The 25,010-nt window shown below is 45.8% G+C and overlaps 3 protein-coding genes across 3 annotated transcripts in view; 2 read left to right on the top strand and 1 right to left on the bottom strand.

The window, feature by feature from the left end:
* The window catches only part of LOC135806340 (ion channel TACAN-like), a 17,054-nt gene extending 10,626 nt beyond the window's left edge, over positions 1 to 6,428 (top strand). The window contains exons 10-12 of the mRNA XM_065320510.1: positions 836 to 903; positions 5,144 to 5,212; positions 5,766 to 6,428. Coding sequence (XP_065176582.1) covers positions 836 to 903; positions 5,144 to 5,212; positions 5,766 to 5,867 — 239 coding nt within the window. The 3' untranslated portion in view covers positions 5,868 to 6,428. The remainder of the gene's footprint in view (positions 1 to 835; positions 904 to 5,143; positions 5,213 to 5,765) is intronic.
* Positions 6,212 to 17,480, bottom strand: LOC135806341 (geranylgeranyl pyrophosphate synthase-like). The gene is made up of 11 exons (XM_065320511.1): positions 17,169 to 17,480; positions 15,476 to 15,544; positions 13,300 to 13,385; positions 12,464 to 12,510; positions 12,027 to 12,242; positions 11,316 to 11,376; positions 10,650 to 10,728; positions 9,468 to 9,570; positions 8,331 to 8,395; positions 7,541 to 7,590; positions 6,212 to 6,974 (listed from the first exon to the last, which is right to left on the bottom strand). Exons 1-11 carry the CDS (start codon positions 17,202 to 17,204, stop codon positions 6,851 to 6,853), a joined length of 936 nt encoding a protein of 311 aa, XP_065176583.1. The 5' UTR covers positions 17,205 to 17,480; the 3' UTR covers positions 6,212 to 6,850.
* Positions 17,481 to 17,561: 81 nt separating this feature from the next.
* Positions 17,562 to 20,025, top strand: LOC135806342 (large ribosomal subunit protein uL14). The gene is made up of 5 exons (XM_065320512.1): positions 17,562 to 17,663; positions 17,752 to 17,964; positions 18,389 to 18,460; positions 18,774 to 18,815; positions 19,905 to 20,025. The coding sequence occupies exons 1-5, from the start codon at positions 17,651 to 17,653 to the stop codon at positions 19,985 to 19,987; spliced, it is 423 nt and encodes a 140-aa protein (XP_065176584.1). The 5' UTR covers positions 17,562 to 17,650; the 3' UTR covers positions 19,988 to 20,025.
* The last annotated feature ends 4,985 nt before the right edge of the window (positions 20,026 to 25,010 follow it).

Raw genomic sequence — 25,010 nt, 5'->3', positions numbered from 1 at the left:
AGACAGCAGTTTTAATATAGCAACAAGAACATCGACTAACTGCACTGTAAGCATTTCCTAAATGTCGACATGTGTGTAAAATGTGAAACGATGATTGCAAGGCACACAACACACAACGAACAGGAAAGAGGATTTGTTCAGAACTGTGTTCTTGTTACATTCATCAGTTCATTTCATTCATTTTATTTGTCCATATAAGATCTGTTTCAAGTAGTCCTCATTCCATTGTTACGCAGATTCACTAATGAATGTAACAAGACAACAACAGTTCTGAACAAATCCTCTCTTTCCCTTTCGTTATGTGCCTTGCGATCATCGTTTCACATTTTACTCATACATATCGACATTTAGGAAACGCTTACACTATAAGTTACAGTGACGTCCTTGCTGCTATATTAAGACGTAGTGTTTCTGTAAACCGCCCAATATTTGCGTCACTAAATTTTTGCGATTTCTCAGAACCAGCGAGTTTACGATCGCAAATTTTCGTGGAACACTGTGGCCCGTTGCTGAAGTTTGATTTCACGATGGTTAATATTCGTGTTATGCTCTTCTCACAAAATTAGCAAACATTTAAAAATACATCGCAAACATTAGGCAGTTTACAGTAACATGACAAATCTCCCCGTAGTGTGTAATGGGCACTGCCTTGCACTAGTCTGCAACATTTAGTGATCAACATTGTGCAAAAGTGCGAATTGTGAGGAAAGTGTAAGAGAGAAATAAGAACAAACGGGGACAATATAGCGTTCATAACTGGTTTCCACGTGACAAGCATGAGTTTCTTGAACCTTATTGTGTTGGTCTTCTTCTTCTTGTGTTGTTCAACCCTTAGCTGATGGAGTTCGTGTGAAGACGCTTTCAGATCTACGGTTTTTGATCCCCTTTCTCTTTGGTGCTTATGTAAGTGTGGATTAAGGCATGTATTGATGGCAGGGTTCTAGCCAGGTCAAAATAGTAGGGGGGGGGGGGGGGGGCATGGGCAACAGTTACCCTCTACTGTATCAGCAGAAAAATTCGTCTGGAATTTAATTTCGTCTTTTTCGTCCAAGGAGCTTTTGGACTAAATTAAATGTAGGACTAATGTCGATTTGCCCACCTTTCCTATACACTCTTATGATCCATGGACGAAATTTTCAACCGGACGAACTCCTTTTCTTTGGAGTTGGACGAAATTATTGACCGACGAAATTTTCTGCCTCTACAGTATCCCATTTTTCCACTTTCCAATATTGTCTTGCCACGCCAAATGCAACGTATGGGGTGAATCCCTGACTTCACCCCAGACAAATGTGCCTTTATGAACCATCTACGCATGAAAAACACGAAAATCGGAAAATGAGTAGGGGGCGCGCAAACAGAGTAGGGGGCGCTGCCCCTACCCCCCTTTGGCTAGAACCCTGGATGGTGTTCAGCAGAGTCAAGTACTACTTTATCTCTCCGTTTCTTCTCCGTTTGCGTCTTTCCCTATTCTAGTGGGTTTCAACAACATAGATGTGCATAGATTTTCCCAATTTCAACAAAGTTTTCAAGTTAGTCTTCGGGTGGTGTTTCAATGCCATCAAGCTTGTCTTCCGTTCACAGTCCAGGTCACGCACTTGTCATCACTGGAAACGAAATTCATTATCCAGGCAGGCTTTAATGCCTTGTTTTACATAGGGCTGAAACGAATGCTGAATGAAGCGAACGAATATTCTTTTGTCCGAGTACACGTGGAACGAAGAATATTCCGAATATTCTAAACCATGCAATATCCATGGATACCTAGTTGTATGCATGGCAACCATAGGCCATCAATTTCTGGCTACCTCATATACAAGAGAGATTTTTGAAAAGGACATTATTACCATTTGTCTTGCTGATGATAACACACGGGACGAGACAAGCCTACTCATATTCTGCACCAGAGAAGCCTTTTCGATATCAAAAAGGCGAGTTTCTGTACATTTACGAATATTCTTATTCCACATACTGTAGCGTCGTGTATAAAAGCATGACTCAAATAGAAGCCGATTTTTCGAAGCGCGCTGTTGTGAACCCTTCATATTCTCTAAAAGTCAGGAAGGAACGACCACACGGCACGAGGACAACTATTTACTTTTGACAGTATATTTCACTTCGATCGACTATAGCAATAAAGAATAACACTAAAACCCACCAGGTAGTTATAGCGTGAAAATGACAGCGTATATGAGAAAAGCATACACATACAACATACAACTACAGCGCACGCAGCAAACCGCACATAGCGCCTGTAGCGTTACCACGTCGTAAACATCAGCGGTACGGCAGAGTCGGGATACAACTGCATTGAAACGATCACAATGTCACAAGCGAGAAGGCCTTTCACTCTCGAGAACTTGTGGTTTCGCAACATTCTCCCCACCAAAGGGCTTCTCACCGTCGTACCACAACTAGGGGCGAGTAGGCACTCTGACGACGCCTCATCTGCTGCTACGGTGGTGGCCATGGTGGAATATTACTGCCAACTGAGCAATGGTCTGCGGACTTGCGCACTTCAGATCAAGCTCTAACGTTGGCTTCACGAGAGCACATACCGGAATGACGGCGGAGCTACCCAGGATCGTGATGGCGAACTTGTCCATCCGCTGTTGGGTTGATTCCACACCGAACGGCTTCACCTCAACATTCTCAACACCAACGTGCTCTGCATCGATTGCGGACACCAATGCTGCAGTCACAAATGACGCCTTGGTACCTGAGTCCAGCAACACGCGAAGCTTGCCGCTGTGGAATGTCACACACGAAACGGTTACCGGTCCACTTCGACGTGGGGCGGACGCTGGACCAGACAACACACAACCGATACTTTCACCAAGCTTGCAGATCTGGGCTGTCACACACGACACGGTCACTGGGCCACTGCCTCGTGGGGCGGACGCTGGACCAGGTAACATACATCCGATCTCCGTGTTCCACACAGTCTCGCCGCTCACTTCTTTCGTGCTAACCAGCATCGCCCTTCTCATTTCCCTAGCTTCTACGCCTTGCGCCTCTACGTCTTGCGCCTCTACGTCTTGCGCCTCTACCTCTTGCGCCTCTACGTCTTGCGCATCTACGTCCTGCGCCTCTACGTCTTGCGCTTCTACGTCTTGCGCCTCTACGTCCTTCGGCCGAGACTCCAGCTGCTTCTGAGCGTCTCCGACCGATGTCGCCATGCACTGCGCCGACGCAGTGGGCCTTGGCACGGATGGTTCTACTGGCTTCCTGGCAGCATCACCCTGTCGTCCGTGCGCTACCTGGTAAGACGCGCCGTGCTCCTGTACCTGGCGCAGAGACATCCCGTAGCACTGCCGTTCGACCAGGTACGTCTTCATCTCAGGTCCGCATTGATCCAAGATTACCTGCTTTGCCATTGCAGCACAGGGGCCATTTTACCGATATCAACGCTGTACTTGGTGTCCACCTCGCTATCTTCCGTCATTGCGAGTGTGGCCCACACCTCTACCTCTCGGCAAACACGGACAACGTATTGGTGAAAAGACTCATCGGACCGCTGCTTGCCTGTCAGCAATGTCTTCCACGCTTTATCCGGAGTCTTTCCGAGCGAGGCATGCAACTCTCGCTTTGCTTCCTCGTAATTATTGCATCCAATACATATCCTCTCCGCTTTGCTACCCGCTAGCGCGATGCGCAATCGCAGCAGCCATTCGCTTTCTTCGAACTCGTTCTTGGAACAGATGTCCTCGAATAGGTCAAGATAACGCTCCAATGGCTGCGTTCCATCATATGAGGGGATTTTCATCAACGGTTTATGCCCACCGCTGTGACTGGGAGCTTCCGCTGTACCTCCCATCGCACTCTCACTGGCGGCTTTACCATCACCCTCATACCCGTTGGCGATGCGCTCGTTAATCTCCTTGAGCGTTTTTTCAAACTCGGTTCGGAGTGCCTCCTCTCGCCGTCTGGCACTGCGCTCCTCACGCTCATCGTACTGTGGTCGCCAAATGTTGTGAACCCTTCAGATTCTCTAAAAGTCAGGAACGAACGACCACACGGCACGAGGACAACTATTTACTCTTGACAGTAAACTGCATTGAAACGAACACAATGTGACAAGCGAGAAGGCCTTTCACTCTCGAGAACTTGTGGTTTCGCAACACGCGCCGTGACACAGGAGCACGATTTGAATAGAAGCCGCTCTCTGCAAAGTACATGTACAAGTACATGTGTGCCACTGGGCACTGCACAGTGTAGACTGATGATGTTGACATAGAAGCATAACTTGACTAAAAGCATCGTTTGAACCCTGGCTTATACGGCCGTAAGCACCTGCTTTTATACGCGACATTACGGTAAACGAAGAATATTATTGTTCCGGTCTGCATACTTCGAATATTCCTTTCAGCCCTAGTTTTACAAGTACCGGTATGTGGTCAATGAGGTTCTAGGCAAGAGGACTATTTATAGAGCAGTGATTAGTATTAGTGAGGCAGGCATTAAACGTAACAAAATACTATTTTTGTTGCACACATCGAAATGAGAACTGTAGCTGATCTTGTCCTAAGCCACATGATTGTATACTGTTGTCTCGTACTAGGGGTGAAACGAGTATCTATTTTGACCAATCGATCACTCGTTCATAATATTCGATCGAGTATCCGATTATTTCGAGTATTTTATCAAAATTCAAAAGCACTAGATTTGCGAGTTCTCGACCAATTCGGAAGAAATTATCTGTTAACATAGAACAAAAGTCGCCGTCTTGTACAGAGCGTAAAGTAACGATTTTCATCAGTACTTTCATATCTCAGAACGTTACTTGCCGTGGTGATCGCATCGTCCAAGTCTTAAAATACTGACTCAAAGCCATGCATAACGCATGCATACCAGTGGACCAGCGGTACAACAACAGTTTTTGAAAAATACGATGCCAATACTAAAAAAATAAATCAATAAAAAAACCGATCGAGTGCAAAATTTCGAATACTCGCTCGTTTGAAATTTTCGAACGAATACTCGAATATTCGAACTAATCGTTTCACCCCTATCTCGTACCCTACCCAAAGTCTGTGAAGTTTTAAACTAGCATGTTCACCACCTGGTGTGAGTCACTGGATGTAAAGATTAGTTCTATGGTTGTTTAGCTGGTTGTCTCTTTGCCCTGCTATGTTGTGTGTAGATCTTCCAGTTTTACAATGCCTATGTGCTGATCACACTCTGGCAGTACACTCCGAGTGCGACATTCCATGTAAGAAACAAACCATGTCATGCTGCTGTATATGATGCTTAGCCTTTTCGGAAGAACCATTGGAATCGGTCTCCGAATTCTGTATTGGAGATTTTGTTTGCTGGTGTGGTGAACAACGTTAACTGGATAGCACAGTGAGAGTTAGAAGCATTATTGAACGTGACAGGACAAAAACTGCTGCTTACCCTTGTTCACATGACCCGATGCAACGAAAAGCTTACACTCATTTCCCCATGTTTATGCTGATCTTCCAGGTGTTGTCCTATTCGCCTAACCTCAGCCCAGTTGACACGACACGTATAGCTGTAGCTGTGCCTAGGGAGATTCAATCTCTGAAGAATGCAGCGCTACTGCATGTTGACTGCATAGCACTGTACTCATAGTCGTAGGACCATGCAACCCCCGAGTCAGATCTCTTTACCGCAAATGCAGTCCAGTCGTGCAACCAACTCCGTGCAATGATGTGTAGGGTATTGCCTTTTTGGGAGAGCTGTCTTCCTCAAAGTTGACATCTTCCTCGTGTTGCTGCTGTCTTTTTTTTCTCACTGCACAGGTGGTATCCTGTGGAGTGTTATTCGCTATTGTGGGTACCGGCAACCTAGCAACGACACTCATGGTGCTCTGGACCAAGTACAAGCAAACAAAGAAAGCTTGAGCTGTACACCCAGTGACTTTCCATTTGTATAGCAGTGGTATGGGTGTCTCTCCCAGACATCAGATTCACTGGTGTGTGCCTCTTCCCTGTATTTTCAACCTCTGTGCCGTAACCCGTACAGTACACAGTGCACAGTTGGGCGGAACTTTTCTTGGCAGGAGGCCGAGGAGGGTGTTTGCTGTGAATCCAACACGGATTGCTCCTACAATGTTTTGAATCAGTGACTTCAGTGTTGATGGATGTTCATCGATGCTTTCCTTTCTCATCAATGGTGACCTTACATTATAGGCACTGCTTTCTTGTTTTGTCACATCGTTAAAATATTCCATCCGTCTATTTTAAAAAAAAATATTTTTGTCCATACCATCCATGGACACGTCATCGATTTCGACAAGTAGGTATTTCTATTAATAGTATTATCCTTTTAAAGATATGCATGCACACTGGACATGATGATAAAGTCAGTCACTACTAAAACGTACAACACAGTTCTTTCTTTCATTACCATTGAAGTCTTTAGAAAGAGTCAAAGTCTTGCTATGACTACTTCACATACTCCCATCTCTGAAAGTGCAGGGTAAAACCGGGTACATGTATATAAACCTGAAGCGGCTATCTGATAAATTGATAATAGTAAAAATATAAACAAACTTTGAAGTACATGATTGTACAAACACGCACGGTATGTGCTATTCATTAGCTCCAAGACGGAATGAATACTTGCGTAAGTCACCCTACCGCAGTGTCAGTGGAACAAAGGTGGTATGTGAGCGAATAACGGAACAAAACAACCCGAGCCAGCAGGTAAGTCAAGTACGCAGTAGCAGCAGCAGTGGAAAATAGCAGCAATATACAACAGAGCAGGGCCAGACAACAGGATAGATGGGGAAAAGACCAAGATAGATACCGGTTGGTGTCATCAAGTTTACAAATACAGCATACATCACTGTATGCGGCCGTAGTCATAGTCCCTACACTGCTACTTATGATTTACCACTGGGGACAGGGCTGAGCGGTGCTGGTTCTTCCTGATACAGCTGAGACAGAGCTACAACAACTTTCTGGAGAGTGCTGTTTCCACCTAATGCTTCAATTTCCGACAACACACTGTAAGGATGACAAAAGCAGCAACAAAAGCAAGATGACACTGTCACAGACAACACTGGCAAGCAGACATGGTGGTCCAGGGAGTAAACAATAACAAGTTAACAACATAGGCGATCACCTCCCCCCCCAATGAAATGGTGACGAGAAAATCATCGATACTTTCGAGTCCTGGTGGTGACAGTCAATTTTTTCTTCAGACTTTTCCCGTTTGCATCTTTGCCTCAAACCAGTGAATACTTTCAAACAACTGCATCATGAATAAAGGCATGCACTCTCACAGCTAAGGAGCCATCCGTAAATACCGATATTTATTTAGAAACGAAAACTAGTCGTTTCTCTTCAACCCCCACCCCCCTCCCTCAGAAACGAACACATACAAATGATGCATAGTATCGATATTTTTTTTCTTTTCTGGACGTGCCCACACATACAAGCTAGCTAGCTGTGCATCGATATGTTTCGAGAAACGAACAGGCGCTCAATCCCCCCCCCCCCCTAAGCGACTAGTTTTCGTTTCTAAATAAATATCTATATTTACGGATGGCCCCTAAGTTCTAACGACTTACTCTTTTTCAAGAGCAAGGAGAACCTGACGTGTGTAGACGAACGAGCCCATCTGCAGAACACGTACACACACACGCGCAAACACAGAATGGTAACAATTAAATGTAGACAAATTATGAAAGAATATGCTGCAACCGTGTAGATACAGCAACAGAACAACAGCAACAGTATCGTAAGCAACTACATGACAATGCACAGCAGTCAAGCAAGCAGATCATGCTCATACACAGTAAATCAACGGGCCTAAAAAGCTTTACTCGCTCAATACATGAGTCGAGCACTAGTACCGTAAAGTACCATTAATCCGCCCCCCCCCCCCCCCCCCCCACGCCAAGTCGCTTCCCTGCTTGTTTTTCATGGGGGGGGGGGGGGGGGGGATTCGATCAAGGCTGTTTGGTGCAGTGTCGTTGTACGACAATGCGGTGTTGTATCTTTCAGACGCAAACAGGTGAGAAAGGTCAAACTCGACGTACACATTCACACAGACTCTCACCCGAATGTTTGTTTGCGCACTAGAAAGTAGTACGAGGTTGGCTGTATGCATATGGACATGAGTACAGAAAGACGCATAATTTCTCTACCGTATAATTCTGAAGTCGCTTCAGAGACAGAAAATCGAGGGGGGGGGGGGGGAATTAGAGTGGGGGTGGATCAACGGTACTTTACGGTGTAGTCCCCGTTAAAAAACGGACGGAGTACGCCATACACACACACACTTTTTTCGAAATCTATTTTTAAACATGTACGACAAATTAAGTATGTGGGTAGAAAGCTGGTGGAAAATGCGCTTACCTTGTGTAGCAGATTCACGCAATACTTCTTAACATCTAGATCAGTTGTTTTCCGCCGGACAATACCTACAAAAGCTCTGGTCAAGGAAAAAAAACTACCCGTTCTTCTTACTTTGAAGTACATGTACGAGTCGTACAAGAAATCATAGAGAACTGCCGGTGGCTGGACGAGAGACAAGAAGACAAAACTAAAGGACCACCCAGTAGCAGAAAACCCAGTCAATATAGAATCAAAGAACCAGGTGACAAGATTGAGTATCCTGACCTCTGGGCTCTTTCACTCTGCCTGCTCTGGCTACACTGTTCTCACAACCGATACAGTACCAAAAACAGCAAGAGAGATTAACGAGAGAGCTTGGAAGCTCAGGGCCCTAGGCTATGCTTTTTTGCCTTGATGACCTAGACAAAAAAAGCATAGGGATGTTATAAATTCTTTAAAAAATTCCTTTTTTTTTAAGACATAACCTGCGATTCGAACCCGCACTATCGCGCGCCCTGCATGCTTCGCCCGATACACTTCGCATACATACTAATTCTTCCAAGTTGCTTCACATTGTGATCTTGCATTTGAAAGCCCTATTTGAATATGCATTGTGGCCAGCCGTCTTTGATGGCACGGTACGGTAGGGGATAGGTACGGGACAGGTACGATCGAGGGTAATACGACACCGTCTCCCGTACCGTACCGTACCGTACCAAACACAGCTGGCCACATACAGCTGCCCGCAATATTCAAAATAGGGCTTTCAAACGCAAGATCATAACGTGAAGCAACTTGGAAGAATGGGTATGAATGCGAAGTGTATGGGGGAATGCATGTAGGGCGATAGTGCGGCTTGGAATCCCAGGATATGCCTGAAAAAATTGGAGAATTGAAAAACTTATGACATCCCTATGCTTTTTTTCCCGTAAGATACGGATAGCGCCAGGCGTGACACAAACAAACAAACAAACACACAAATACCAAATTAAAGCTGTGTGGACCCTGGCTAGCGCCAGACGTTACTGAAGTAACGTCTTCTGCATAGCTACGGGAATAATTAATTGAGAGTGACCCGCCACCATCGAATGCTCATACGGACGGACACATGCACACACATCGTGATAAGCAGAAGATAAAACATAAGGGCAAGGATACTCAACAGCTGTGAGTCTTCAGGTCGAGTGTTGATGCCATGAATGATCGGGAATGAGAACTTCCCTTCAGTCAGATCTTCACAGAAACTCTTGTTGTCAGAGTACTGCAAACGGCCAAGGAAAGCACCAACACATACTTCTAAGACAAAAATGATCAAACAACAACAAGGAGCAACACTGACTTGGAGTACACATAAACACCTAGAGTAGAACCCGGGTTAAGGGTCCACCTAACTCTGCGCGGACATAGCTGGACTCAGTTGTACAGGGACGGGCAAAAGGTGTGCAAAACGACTTCTTGTGAGTAGATGGACCTCGGAAAAATAGTTTGGAGCTAAAAAAGTTACGGCTTCCTCGGAAACCGACGGGGGACCCCACCCCCACCCCCCCTTGGGCCGGAAATTTAATCCCGGTATAAGGATCACCCGCACAATGTAGATGCCAAGTGCCCCCCCCCCCCCCCCCCGGCTCCGAAGGATCACCGGTGCACCACTCACACAATGTACGTGCCAAGTGCCCCCCCCCCCCCCCCCCCGGGGCTACGATCCCTAATCCGGTGTGACCCTTAACCCGGGTTCTACTCTACAAGTTTTTTTCAGACTTTTGCCATTTGCACCTTTCCCTCAAACAAATGAATACATACAAGTATGATACTGTAAATCTAAAATAGTTTGTATGCGAATACTTGTACATGTAGTTTGTATGCAAATACTTGTACATGTAGTTTCGTACGTTTTCGTCTAAAGCCCAATCACAAGCGCGACAGTATCGTACGTGCAAACTGTCCACCACCCACCTGTACAGTCATAATGAACTGGGTACGTAGTAAAATGAGTGCTTGTTTTCATCCATATACAGAATTCGCATATGAAATATACGAAATTGAAAAGAAAGAAAAGAGCATAGGCATATCCTGATTTACAGTACATGTATTACATACAATTGTATCCTGCTATCGGGAGTCTGAGACTGGTATCTAATCCTGCTGGGGAAAGTCATTGGCCCATGACCATCATCAGCACGCACACACCAGTACCAATTCTGATGGAGTCCATTCTCATCAACATAGAAACAACAAAGCACCAATGCTGCATGTGTGTTAGTGCTTGCACAAGTGGAGCCGCAACGGTCAAAAACAACAACACATCCGGTGGCTATCCATCTAAACCGAGATTCAACTCACCTCTCTTGACATCAAGTTGGCGTAATCATCACGGATTTGAAAGAAGAGACCGAGCTTGTCTAGGAATGGACCAAAATTGCTGCACCACAACACACAGAAAGACGAGAATGGCCGTGTCAATGCTGTGCTCTGGTGCTACATGATACAATCCAGGCACAGGAGATTGCCAGGTGAAACGGATGGAAAGCTAAGGATTCGATGGCAATGCAATCAAGGCAAATTTCACCATGGGTGGGCAGACACAAAGTTCTGATTCTGTTCTATGCCCAGGTGGAATTCTTCTTGTACTCAGTGGTGCAATCCAGGCTGATAAAGATAGGAAACAGAGTGGGTCTACCAGATAGAATTGAAAAATTTGTTAAAGCGCACATGCATAGCTAACTAGTCACCAAAAAAGGGCCTCGTACACATCTACGGGACTGTGTAGATCTGTACCACATGCAAGAGTCAACCACCCCGTCCTAATTTAGCCCTAGCTATTTGAGGGAAGCTTGCCAGTGCTGATTTTATCTATTAAGGTACATTTTTTTGTCTCAGGCTCAAAATTTAATTATGACCAGTCCGAGTCACCACAGAACTGCCATGGTAAGCCAATATCAACACCAAAGGACAGAGCATGTAGCATGGCATGCACATATCTTAGTCTAACAAGTAACAATTTCTTACGTGGTGTTTTCACTGAACAACTGCAATAGTCCAACAGCCAAGCGGAACAGCCCGCCGGTCTCTGTAGAAGCAGGTGAGCAGCATTAACATCACACAAGCACACACTACACATGAGAGTCAGGGCCGGGTACACTTGTTGAGGCATTACCCCAGCAAGCACCAACAGTAGGACGGGTTATGGATGGCAGGCACAGCACTCAACACGGTGTACTGCACACAACACTGAGGTGCACACAGGTACAGGACTTGCTTAAGATAAGTAAAGATAATCATTCATCTACAGTGCGGTAGCCGAGTTGAACTACCAATGAGCTAATGATACGATGCAACAGAAACACAGCGCAAAGAATCACACATGAACATGCCAGCCCATACTTCCTGGGGTCGATCAATCAAATATTACAACATACTCAAATATACTTGTAGGAAGCAATTGATAGACTAGAATGGTAGTCTGGCCTGCAAACATTGCAGCCTCCTGATGATGTACTTGTAGTAAGAAACTTTGAGAAGAGACGGACTGATGTTTCCCACTAGACCCTATGCATGTGACTAGAATTGAACATAAAAACAAGAAATGTGCACCAAGTCACTGTATCAATGTATCTAATGACTAAATGCACATCAGGCCTTTTCCAAGTAGCTACATGTACATGCTATTGCAAGGTACCCCACTACCCTGCCAACATGCTTGCGAAGTGCGTAACGTACTCTGAATGACCATGATCCGGTATTCTTCCTCGGACGGGCACACGCTGGCATCTCGCCAGTAGATGTCCTTGCCCTGGCCGCGGTGCAGCTCCAGCATCTGAGTGGTGAATACATCCACTGCTTTGGCATGCAAGCTTACAGCCTGCTGCATGGCCACAAAGTACATGTAGTTGGCAGTGTTGATGGTCTGGGCAACACCAAACACACTGTGCGTCACTGCAAGAAACCAATCAAGCGAAGAACAACAGCAGCAGAAGCAGCAAAAAAACAACAAACACAACACCATTAAAATGATTATAGCGAGCAGGAGGCAGTGTAGCAGTCATTGACGTGATCGTAGTGCTTGTATAGAAGACAAGAGTTTACAGAAACCTGGACACTTGATCATATACACGTGATATGTGACCCAAATCAACAGGAAGCACAGTTTGATCTACCTGGTATGCCACGTCGCAGTACAGAGTTATCTTCGATGTCATCAATCCTAAGAAAGCAACCACATAACAACAACAAAAAACAGCACCGGCTTGCATGGCTCGGATAAGAGTCAGTCAGATGGACTTTCCTGTGTCCATAAGGACAGCGGCCATCCTCAGTTTCCCGTGTCAACAAGGACAGCGGCCATCCTCAGTTTCCCATGTCAACAAGGACAGCAACCATTCTCACTTTACATTTTACGTGGAATAGTCAATGCTGCTCAATGAAATCTGATTGTGTGAGTCAAGTTCGCGCCCTACACCATTTTGAAGTCCAGTGTTCACAGGTCTAGGAATGCAGAGCGCCCGGCGCATGCTTGACCCACGCGACCGTATCTCATTGAGCAGCACTGTATATACCATAAGCTTAGTCCAAACTCCCACCACACGCGCCCTTCAGCCTCCAGGAAGCGCATGCCTCCGGCCTCGATAATTCGTGAACGAGGTCGGCCGGAGAACGACCGTGGTGGGAACTGTGGACTAAACGAATGACAAACTGGCCGAAAGCTGTTGCTTACCCCCTCCTGGCTATCACATAATATGTTACTAGTATTACATGTACATTATACATACCAAATATGCAGCATTCAAGACCAGGGCGAACGCTCTACTTCTGGGCTTGTCAGATATCACATGTTCGATCGCACACCAAAATACGTGTGCATGTAACATGGCTGCATGTAGCTCTATATGCACTTCGACCAGTAAACAAAAACAAAAACAAAAGCTTGATGAGCTATGAATGGCACTAAAGGTCGTAGTAAAGGAGCATTCTATTACCATCCTAAGCATCTTACATTAAGCTGGCATTGTGCAGCATTTGAACAATTTTCTTCACAGATTCCAGGCGATCCTTAGGTATGTCTAACCAGTAGTCAAACGCCTGTAGAACACGAAACAATGCAAAGGGCCGACATCAATGGGGAATTTAAAGGGGAAGTTAAGGCAAAAATTAAAATTTCACCAGTTGTAGTCTTCGGGGTGCTGAGTCGAATGGTCTTGGTCCGAGAAAGCTGAGACGCTCCCTTCCTACTTGAATCCCAATCGAACTCGCGCACTTCCACCAAAACTGGGTGACTGCGCCCTACTAGATGGGGATTTGTATGCAAAATGTCACTAAAAGCGCCATTTCGTTCTTATAAAAGCACGGATGACCGCGATTGGCCCATATGTTGTAGTCTTTTGGACGCTGAGTCGACTGGTTTTGGTCCGAAAAGGCTGCGATGCAGCGTTCCTCCCTTATTCCCAATCGAACATGGTTGAACAAGCGGTCACGTGCTCCTGAGTACACCAGTCAGCTGGTCACCGTGCCTGCAGGGTACAACTTACTAGCCTGTTTGACCTTTTTTGGGTGCAGTCCTGTCTCTCGAGTTGAACCTTGGTGTGAAAGTTGTCGCCTGCTGGCACGGTGACCAGCTGACTGGTGTACTCAGGAGCACGTGACCACGTGTTCAACCATGTTCGATTGGGAATAAAGGAGGAACGCTGCATCGCAGCCTTTTCGGACCAAAACCAGTCGACTCAGCGTCCAAAAGACTACAACATATGGGCCAATCGCGGTCATCCGTGCTTTTATAAGAACGAAATGGTGCTTTTAGTGACATTTTGCATACAAATCCCCATCTAGTAGGGCGCAGTCACCCAGTTTCGGTGGAAGTGCGCGAGTTCGATTGGGATTCAAGTAGGAAGGGAGCGTCTCAGCTTTCTCGGACCAAGACCATTCGACTCAGCACCCCGAAGACTACAACTGGTGAAATTTTAATTTTTGCCTTAACTTCCCCTTTAAGTGGGTAGTTAAGTTATGAGGAGACCCTCAATGCATGCTCAATGCATGCTCAATTCATGCTCAATGCATTGTACATGGTCTTGTCAGGGTTGAAAAACTTCAAAAGGCCCAGGGAAACAAAAGAAAAACCGGGACATTGAACCATCAACAACATTCTATTGCACGTACATTATTCAGTCAGCCGCAATGGATGCCTCCGTGGCGACTACGGCGGTAGAGGACACGACAGGGGCATGGGCAGAAAACATGGATCGGCTACGACGCACGCACGTTACGCTTGCGCGTAGTAGCGCTATGCTGAGATGACACCGGATTACTGTCATGGTGAGGGAGTAGGGCTCACTGGTCTTCTCTGCTAGCAACGCAGCAATTCTCTTGTATAGAGCTGATGCACACTTGCTCATACCATTGCCTTTGGGTTATCCGTCATAATAATAATAATACCGTAAGAAAGGTTTGCTCCCCACACCGGAGCTCGCGCTATTCCGCCGAATAGCGCGAGCTCCGGTGTGGGGAGCAAACCTTTCTTACAAATCATCGCCGAAGTCGCAACCACTACTTCGTACTGTTGTGCCCAGCGCGGGCTTGCGACTAGTTGGTTTGGAGGTGACAGCGTTGCGAATGACCGAGGGTCCTCGACGTCCGTCTCACCGTCCAGGAGCGACACTGACTCACGCTACTATCTGGTGTTCACGAGGTGTTTGTCGCGCTGGAAGCGGAGCGTCTCTGTAAGTTTGTATCCCTGGTGATGTTTGTGCCTGGAGAGCACTATATAAGTGGTGCTCTTCAGGCACAATCTTCCTCAGCCTACTCAAGCTCCTTAATCTATCAAAGCAGGTTGGGCATCGCAAAAGGATAGTGCATGCAACGAATGTCACATCATGAACAAACCACATTGAATCTTAGCTAGGTGGGCTATGAGATCTTGGATTCTAGGAACTGGAGTAAACATGATAAGCCTAACTACCTTACTAACATATTCATTAGTGAATGCAATCATCAGCAGACACAGTGCAACAATTATGTGATTAGAAAACATTCGAATCAGATGGCCTTTGCGCTGTGTCTGCGGATGTGTGTTCACATTATTCTAAATTTCTAATCATTACTAACGTACTAATACGTAAGTAGAATTAATACTAGAATACCGGTAGAAACACTGACCACCTACCAACATCGGTACTTACATCTATGAGCTTGGAGCGAATCTCTTTGCCAGGAGTTTGACAGATATAATGGAACGGCTCCCGGATGATCTACGACAAGGAAACAGAACAGCCTCCCACGGGTTAATTTGGCGAGTGGCATCACAATGCAGCACTACACAAATGAACAGTCGCCTTGGAATCAAAAGTTTCAATACAGCAACTTGAAGGACAAATTGTGCTGTAAGCATCGTTTATTTGTCGACATGCATGGTGGTAATACGGAAAGGATTAGTTTAGAACAGGTTTCTTTCTTGTTACGATCCTCAGTGAACTACGTCCAGCGAGTGCGCAATTCTAAGGTCTACCACTCATGCAGCCTTTGGACAATACTTAAATAAAAAATCAATCAATCATTAGCCATCGAACGAAATTTTATCAAGGATGACGTAGCTCACTGCGGATACAGCACATTTCGTCCTTCTTGTTACCGTATACATTTGAAATTTTGACATTAGCAGAGCATTGAGATTCAGTCCTCACTCAGGGGAACAGAAATTACTGTAAAAGCCATTATTCTAACGAGGCGCATATATAACGATTTCCCAAAATTGACTAGCTTACGTGTACCAAAGGTAACGATTCTCACTCATTCTCAACGCTCAATAGGACAGTATATGTATCGATTTCTGTATACGATTTCTATTTTAACGACAGATTTCTCCTCGTTAACTCGTTAGAGTTAGCACTTCGTTATATATATGGCATTTACAGTACTTCACCGCCGAAGAGCTCTGCGCATCCTGCCTGCACGAACCTCGGGGAATTTGAAACCTACACTAACCTGACTAAGGTTGTGACTTCAAATCTCATAGCCATGTTTCACATGTTGCTGTAGCTTCAAACTGGGATACTCGGTCTGATATCTTGTGGCTTTTCCAATTTTTCCCTTGCATCACGAAATCAATTGAATAAAACCCCGTAGTTAGAGCACTCTGGCGCTAGAGCAACGAGTTATCTTATTGCCTGTCCTATATGGCCGAAACCGCTTGCTGTCTACAGCATTGGGAATATAAACTATAAAATTCCCATTTCAGCACCCCTCATTGTGTGCAGACAGGCAGTCCGAAGTGTACATTTTCAAGGCTGGAAAAAGAAACGCTGACCGGGGAAACCTGTTCAGATTTTTGTGGCCCTTTCTTTGGTACGCAGCTGGCCTTTATCCAAGTAGACACGGAGTGTGAGTCTGGATTGGAGTAAGCTATGTAGTCTGGGCCTTGTCTTCAGAGTTAGAGAGCTCAGCTCGGGACCCTCGCTATGCTTGCCCTTTGGGCTCCTGTTACTTGGCTCGTGCCGGCCCGTGACACACGCACACACATACATAGATGTTATAAAGCGATGAAGACCCTGGCTACTTGAAGTGCCAGACGCCAATACGTAACGTCTCCTGCATAGCTTCGGGAATAATCTTACTCCCCACATTGCCTGGTGTTCTTCTTGTGGATCTATCAGTAGAGTTATTCCACTGGTCTTGTACAGTGACACGTGTACGTGTGCATGTACATGTACTGCACTACTCACAAAGAGAGACCAATCAAACAAGGTTTTTTTAGACACCCTTAGAATGAATCCGGAAAGCGAAAGGAATTGACAGCCAAAGGCGATCACATAACGTGCTAACACACACGAGTACCCAAGGTGAATATTATTTTACTTTACATGAAAGAAGCCTTACTCGTTCGTGTTTCGTTTCGTTTTCTCCATCAGCCATAGCCACAATCAGGAAATGGGATCACGAACACGAAAGGCGAACTGATAGTGAGTATGGACGAGTTTTACAAGGTGAACACACTGAGTTATGAAGTGGGAAGCACAATCAGATGATAAAGCAACAACTAACTCCTACTTGGAAAGGGATGAAGATGAAGCTTGAAACGTAGTCACAACGCTTATGAAGGTGAGCACCCTGCTGATGTCAAACTACAGTAGTAAGTAAATAGTTACTTACTTCGCTTTTCAAAACACCTGACAACGCACACACTGATTCATTGAAATGTTGAACTCAGCAAATCTTCTTCACGTGATGCCAGCCAAGTGCTATCGCCATGGTTACTTGGGTCCAAAAGATCAGCTTCCTTCCTTGCGAAAAAAATTGTAAAGGCGGCCATTATCAATCGGTCTGCGCTTGCGTAGTCTTTCTTTTTGCCAACAGCCAAGATGTCGAAGAGAGGTTCGTTTCCCTCTGTCCTGGCTCAGCAATGGCGATTTGGATTGGAGAGAACTTAGATATGCATCTTTTTGATGTTTTTGTGATTTAGGAAGGGGAGGTTTGGGAGGAGCGAAGTTTCGCGTGTCCCTCGGTCTTCCGGTGGGGGCCGTGATCAACTGCGCCGACAACACTGGAGCCAAGAACCTTTACATTATCTCTGTGAAGGGAATCAAGGGTCGTCTGAACCGACTTCCCGCTGCTGCCGTTGGCGACATGGTCATGGCTACCTGCAAGAAGGGAAAGCCAGAACTCAGAAAGAAGGGTTAGTATCCTCAAATGTTGTGCGTCTCGAAAATTTGAAAATCCTGAATTAGAAGTACATGTAAAACACATTCAATGTGTTCTATAATATTTTGTAACATCAGTGTGTACTGGAGACGCACGCCTCATACAGCATAATGCACTACACGTACTAAACTCCCGTTTACTAACACCTAATGCATTTCCATGAGCATGAACACGCAGGCATGACCACCACATGCGTGTACACAACCTAACATTGCATTATCTTCCAATGAAAAATTGTTAGCAATTGTGGGGAATGAGACAACACGATGGTATGTACTGCTGCTAGTTTATATATAGCACTTAGTGTTAGAAATTTTGCGCAGTGATATACCTTTTTTGTCATGGGTTATTATCTAAGTATTATAAATGCCCGGCATGTGATGTGTTCCTTTTTCTAGTACTGCCAGCAGTCGTGATTCGGCAAAGAAAAGCGTACCGGCGAAAAAATGGAATAACGTTATACTTTGAAGGTACGTTGTAGATCTCACACATACTTCCACTGTGTATTTGCCTTGTACGTGAGCTCCAAGTTCCCTCCTCCATCCCATCTTTGTGGAGAATTCTGTACTGGGGTACATTTTTCTCTAGCCAGTATGTACTTTTGTTTATTTCCTGGTCAGTTTTAGCAGTTTATGATGAACCATGCTACCTCCGGCTTAACTTGCCCGGCCGGGTTCCTATATATTTTGCCTGTGCTTTCTTCCAATGTTACTGTATGTGCTGTGGGGTTTTTGTCTTGTTAAACGGGCCTGTGTCTTCCATGCGTTCTTTCTCTCCGTGCAGACAATGCGGGTGTGATAGTGAACAACAAAGGAGAAATGAAGGGTGAGCTGTCTTGGACTACATGGCTTTGACTTGTGATATATGTACTTGGTCCGCGTCAGCGATATTGTCGCTTATCTTTCAGCTTTGTTTATAATGTCGCCAATGCTCACTTGGCAGCCCATTTCACCCCAATTTTGGTTAGCAAGTTAGTTTACTAGTACCTGAAAGGTCTAGCTAGAGTTCGAGTGGATTTCGAGAGCGATGGGTGGGTGATTCTGATTGATATAGCGCCGCATCAAAATAGATTATCGTGTTACGCTGTGCAGGCAAGAGCAGCGCAAGCCACAAGAAAGTAATCGGCTACTCGGAATCGGCTCCATTTTGCTGAACGGCCGAGATCGCTCACCTCAGTGATCGCTCGTCAAGCTGAGATCGCAGCTCCCTTATCTTCAGCTCAATGCTCGGAGTATCCAGCGCGTCGTGGAGATTTGCAAGTACTGTACGCGTCGTCGTCGTCGTTCAAAATAAAATCTTGCAAAGAACGGCGTCTGATTTGAACCACAGAGGCTGTCGTGCTGCCCACGTGAAGTCCTATAGAGAAGGCGACCGTCACGATCGACTTCTCTTTAGAAAATTGCCAGGCAGCGGAGAGGAAGAGAGATGAGCTTGCAAAAGCAAGAGAGTCGATCCCGAGCAAAAATATTTGTCACCAGCGCCGAGGGCAGCGACGAGGAGGACCGAAAAAAGTAGGAACCCTTCCTTGGACAATAAATTCCTCATAGCTAGTTGTCATTCTATACCTTACCGTCCATCCTACCAAGTTTTATCACTTCAAGTACACGCGTTCATGTCCAAAGTCTAAGTTCAAAAGATAAGCGACAATATTGCTGACGCGGACCAAGTATTCCTTTTGCATTGTAGTATGCTGTCATGGGGGGATTTTTGATCACGTCCATTTCATGGTTCATTTAGTATGAAACGGCATGTTTCTCTCTACGTAGAGTATGATGCATTCCCGAATTTTTGCTGTAACAAATCCTCGTGAAGAGGCTGCACGCTCTTTGTTTTTATACTTGTGTTATTGGTGTTAGATGTGTTTTACTGAAAATAAGGTATAATTCAGTTTATGTGTTGTATTTTTCTGTTCAGGATCCGCGATCACTGGCCCCGTCGCCAAGGAGTGTGCTGATCTCTGGCCCCGTATTGCTTCTAACGCCCCCAGCGTTGCCTAATTCCTCTCTTGTTGGCAAAATAAATGCTTAAAAAGACATATCACTGTCTTTCTGGTTGGTGTGAGACGTAAAGGCGAACGGATGCACTCTGTAAGGTCATTTTGTTTATCGTGAGGCTGTCGAAATTCTCAGCGCACTTTGAAAGGGTTTGGATTGTTCCACTACCAAAGTATTGCAAAGTACAGCTTTCCCTGCACTATTACATCCCTTCAGAGTTGTTTGTGGTCATGGTGTGGTTTGGATCCACTATGTTGACTGTTTGTTCACTCTTGCCACTCGATCCATCTAAGACTATGGGCCGCATGTACCTGGTTTTACTATCCGCTTCCAACAAATGCTTTGGTGATTATCGTGGGTTTTTTAAGCAATGCACAAATGAAGTTGCATGGTCAGTCCAGCATTCAAATTTTATTCTTAGGGTGCCATCAAGTGGCGGATCTGGATTGAGTGTGACAGGCGGTGTGGTCCGAGCAACGGTGGCCCAATCAAACTAAGCAAGGGTGCGCACACACATATCGTACGATTTTATGAAAGTGTCAAAACCGTCCATTTCCACTCCCGGTGTGGTCAGTGTACCTACTCTGGATTTGGCCAAACAATCACCCTCACTGGGCGCACATTTGATTGGGATCCGCTAAATCGCTCATACCCTCGACTTGTATTGGCCTTGCGGATCTAGCTTACATCACGACGGGGAGTAAAGGGCGATTCACAATACAACTTTCTGCGCCGCGGCAGTTGCGACAAGAAACTGCCTGTCGCAGAAGTTGAAGAAAGTAGTTCAACTTTAGCGACGCGCGACAAACACAAATGGTGTACAATGTACAGTTTCTACCCTGTGTGCACGTGCAGTGCTCGTGTATAGTACTACCAAGAGTATATAACCCCCCAATTGCCAAGTGTGTGCAACTCTTGATACCCTTTCTATGGGGTACGCCGACGGCGAAAACTCACATCACGTGTTGCAGTGTCGCAGTTGTACGTTTCCAGCCCGTTTTTAGCGAGCAGCGGAGTACTAAAAAAAGCACTCTCTGACAGAAACTCACTGCACGTATGCAAATCCCCAGCATGATCACGGCAGATTTTCGGATTGCGCGCACGCTATCCTACGTTTGTACGTAGTACAAAGGTATCTGAGACACGTGATGTGAGTTTTCGCCGTCGGACACCCCATATGCAGAGTTGCACACTCTTGGGGGGGTATATACTCTTGGTATTACCAAGAGTACATTGATTATGTACTCTTGGTATTACCTACTACTGCATAAGGATGTCGCAAACATGAAAAAGATTGTGAACTGTGTGTCGCTGTCGCATGCTGCACTAATAATACCACAGCCGCAAACATGAAGCAAGTCAGTGTGCAACTTGGCACATACACCACTCCCTCTGCAATGAGTTTTGTTTTGGTCATGCTGCTTTTGAGCTTTCCCACACTCATACTCTAGCTGTGCGCCTGCCGAATGCTTACATCTTGTGCACCTAAATTTCATGCTTAGCAGTGGTAAACAATGAAATAAAATGATCACGTAGAGGCAGCATTGTAGCAAAAGTGGCAGAGAAAACCCAAAAGGACACAACAAATCAACAATGCACCAGAGAATATTCCGATAAACAAAAGTCCCTTTGGGGAAATGCGGACAGAAGTTCTAAATTTCGCTGTGGAAAAGGGGCAATAGTTATTATTCTCTGACAAATCTGTGGCACAAAGGTGCACAATGATGTATCAGCATGTGTTTAGCCAGGCCAGTCGATCCAAACTGCATAACTGAAACTAGCCAAACCAAGACCCGAGACGGATGCTCGCACCATTCCAGGGGCATGCGTAGTGCATGCCTTTGGGAACTGCACAACTCAGCACGGTTCATACCATGAAGTAGACTGATGGACCAAGATGCCTCCGTTATTATACTCCTGGTAGTACTTGTAGGGTTCTAGTCGATTTCCTGTAGGAACATACATGGCCTGGTTGTTGTTCGACTTGAAATCATAAACCAAACAAGGCCAATACAGAGTCAGTAGTGCAAAAAGGCCAAAATGCGCGAGCAAGAATGAATACCGGAATGGCGCTCAAGCCCCCCCCCCCCCCCCCCCCCAAGTACAAAAGTTCCATATCATGCAGTGTGACGAGGAGGATTTCGGCCACATTTTCAGTAACCGGTTGAAGTGAAGTTTTCATGGGGACAAGAAAGATATATATTTAAAATAACACTATAAGTATAAGTAAAGTGAGTCACATCATTGCATTGGTTGACGCTTATATATCCGAGAAAATGTGACCACAGCTGACTTGAGTGCCGTGCATTCATAGGGTTTGGTTCACTTATCGATGGTACATCAGCTCGGGACACTGGCAGGGAATAATTTAATTTCAATTTTTTGCATAGCAATTTTGCTACACAGAATCAAACTTGAATAGTAATTCGAAAATGTTGCGTAGCAATTTTTCTTCAACACTCAACAGTATTGCCCTTCTGCATAGCTGATCAGAGTGCAAGCTCAGACCACAAGTACACTGTAACACCTTAGTTGCAAACCTAACCGGGTGCCAGGATGCATAGATGCATATACAAGTTGTAGAGACACACCTGGCATGTACACTGTGCATCATAGGGTACAGTGGAAAATCAACATGCATCGCAGTTTCCTGCGCCACAATTCTGAAGTTGCTTCGCACATTAGAAGAATTGCGTAGCAAACTGCGATGCGATACCGGTTAAATTATTCCCTGACTGGTCACCATGGTCATAGCAGTAGGCCAGGGGGCGATTCTCCAAGCCTCTCTGATGCTAAACTATTCCGATGACAACCTCTCCATGTGCCATGTATGTATGTATATTTTGATTCGAATTCGCAAGTACACACGGGCCACAGGCCCATGGAAGGGAATGTGATAATGGGGTTAATCAAGAAAAAGGGTGGAGGAACTTGAAGGAGGAGGACGGTAGCAAAGCAACAGGGAGGATAATTCAGGAGCAAAATTAATTGCACAAATATGAGAGTACCTGACACTGAGGGTACATGTGGAGCGATAAAATGCTAAAGCAAACAGAAGAAAGGAAATCACAAGCCAATACGCACTAAACTGCACTTGAGTCATAATGAAGGGGGGGGGGGATCGGAGCTCAAGAAAATTATAACATATAAAGTCATAAGCAAACTTTTTCTGACAACGAGAGGGATTGTAACTACAGCCACAGCAGTAGCTGCTGTAGAAGCAGTAGCAGCAGCAGCAACAACAACAACAACAGCAGCAGCAGCAACAACAACAACAGCAGCAGCAGCAGCAGCAGCACCGTGCACACTACTCCAAGGAGTATGGGACTGCGAACATAGAAGACGGGAGAATTCACGGAGTTTGCAGATCTAGCCTGCCAGCGTGAAGGGCAGTGCGGCCACGGCGAATTCACTGGAATGGTTGAGTAGGCGAACTTCGCTGGGGAGGGTGTTCCAGAGGCGGGACCACAGTGCGATGGACGGGATGTCCCTGCTGCTGACCGGGCTAGCGGGAGGCGCAAACCCTGTCCTTGCTGGAGGCGGGTGGTGTTTCCAGGAGCACTTTGAAACTTGTCCTGGAGGTATGTGAAACATATTATCCATCCTGGCTTGCCGCAGTTATCACCATAGGACCACTGGTGCTTACAGTACTCAGTAGCCCTGGCCTTGGTGGGTATTGCCAGCAGAATTTGGTACTTTTCTGGTATGGTTCATGCATGTTTGGTATGTGGATAAAGTATCTGCTCTAGGATTCCAAACCACCTGGGTACACGTATACTTGGCACAACTCTTGCAACCGGGTCAGTCTCAGGTACATTCAAGTACGGCTAGTGTACATCAGGGAGTCCTAAGTCTAAGACAGGGTCACAACTGACCCAGTGCAGCCGCGGATCCAGCGATCTCTACAGAGGGTTCCAGTACAGGTGAAATCCTGATAATTCGAACCTCCAAATGCCAGCAAAAAACTTCTAATTATCCGGACATTCTAATTATCCAAACATGAACCCACAACACAATATGTATGTCAAAATGCTCCCATGGTCACGCAGAGTTGCGCTATGGACCTTAGACACAGATTTCACGGATACTGAACTGACCAGCACGAAATCGGTCCTGGAAAAACTTCTAATTAAAGGGGAAGTTAAGGCAAAAAATAAAATTTCACCAGTTGTAGTCTTCGGGGTGCTGAGTCGAATGGTCTTGGTCCGAGGAAGCTGAGACGCTCCCTTCCTACTTGAATCCCAATCGAACTCGCGCACTTCCACCGAAACTGGGTGACTGCGCCCTACTAGATGGGGATTTGTATGCAAAATGTCACTAAAAGCACCATTTCGTTCTTATAAAAGCACGGATGACCGCGATTGGCCCATATGTTGTAGTCTTTTGGACGCTGAGTCGACTGGTTTTGGTCCGAAAAGGCTGCGATGCAGCGTTCCTCCTTTATTCCCAATCGAACATGGTTGAACAAGCGGTCACGTGCTCCTGGGTGCCCAAATCACCTGGTCACCACGCCAGCAGGCGACAACTTTCACACCAAGGTTCAACTCGAGTGACAGGACTGCACCCAAAAAAGGTCAAACAGGCTAGTAAGTTGTACCCTGCAGGCACGGTGACCAGGTGACTGGCGTACGCAGGAGCACGTGACCGCTTGTTCAACCATGTTCGATTGGGAATAAAGGAGGAACGCTGCATCGCAGCCTTTTCGGACCAAAGCCAATCGACTCAGCGTCCAAAAGACTACAACATATGGGGGGGGGGGGGGTTATGGGCCGTTACACGCCCGATTGGTTGAGAGACTAACCTCCTCTCCCCTGACTCACTTGTGAGGTCTGCATTTGCCACTAAGGTTAACAGGCATAGTGGTGGCCTGCGGATGCGAAGGCTAGTTTGTGTGTTTCTGAACATTCAAGCGATGCCGACGCGGATCCCGCGAATATTATTATATGGGCCAATCGCGGTCATCCATGCTTTTATAAGAACGAAATGGCGCTTTTAGTGACATTTTGCATACAAATCCCCATCTAGT

This window comes from Sycon ciliatum, chromosome 1 (genome assembly GCF_964019385.1).
Source record: "Sycon ciliatum chromosome 1, ocSycCili1.1, whole genome shotgun sequence".
In the NCBI taxonomy this organism is placed as follows: domain Eukaryota; kingdom Metazoa; phylum Porifera; class Calcarea; order Leucosolenida; family Sycettidae; genus Sycon; species Sycon ciliatum.
The sequence above is the reverse complement of the archived record's forward strand: the minus strand, read 5'-3'. Positions and strand labels throughout refer to the sequence as shown.

Excerpts from the sequence above, each read along its gene's own strand:
- LOC135806341 (XM_065320511.1), bottom strand. The coding sequence starts at position 17,204 with ATGGCTGATGGAGAAAACGAAACGAAACACGAACGA. Across the intron at positions 11,377-12,026 it reads CCGGATCATGGTCATTCAGA|AGACCGGCGGGCTGTTCCGC; the intron begins GTACGTTACGCA and ends CTGCTTCTACAG. Across the intron at positions 7,591-8,330 it reads GCGTGAATCTGCTACACAAG|ATGGGCTCGTTCGTCTACAC; the intron begins GTAAGCGCATTT and ends CGTGTTCTGCAG.
- LOC135806342 (XM_065320512.1), top strand. Across the intron at positions 17,965-18,388 it reads GCCAGAACTCAGAAAGAAGG|TACTGCCAGCAGTCGTGATT; the intron begins GTTAGTATCCTC and ends TCCTTTTTCTAG. Across the intron at positions 18,816-19,904 it reads CAACAAAGGAGAAATGAAGG|GATCCGCGATCACTGGCCCC; the intron begins GTGAGCTGTCTT and ends TTTTCTGTTCAG.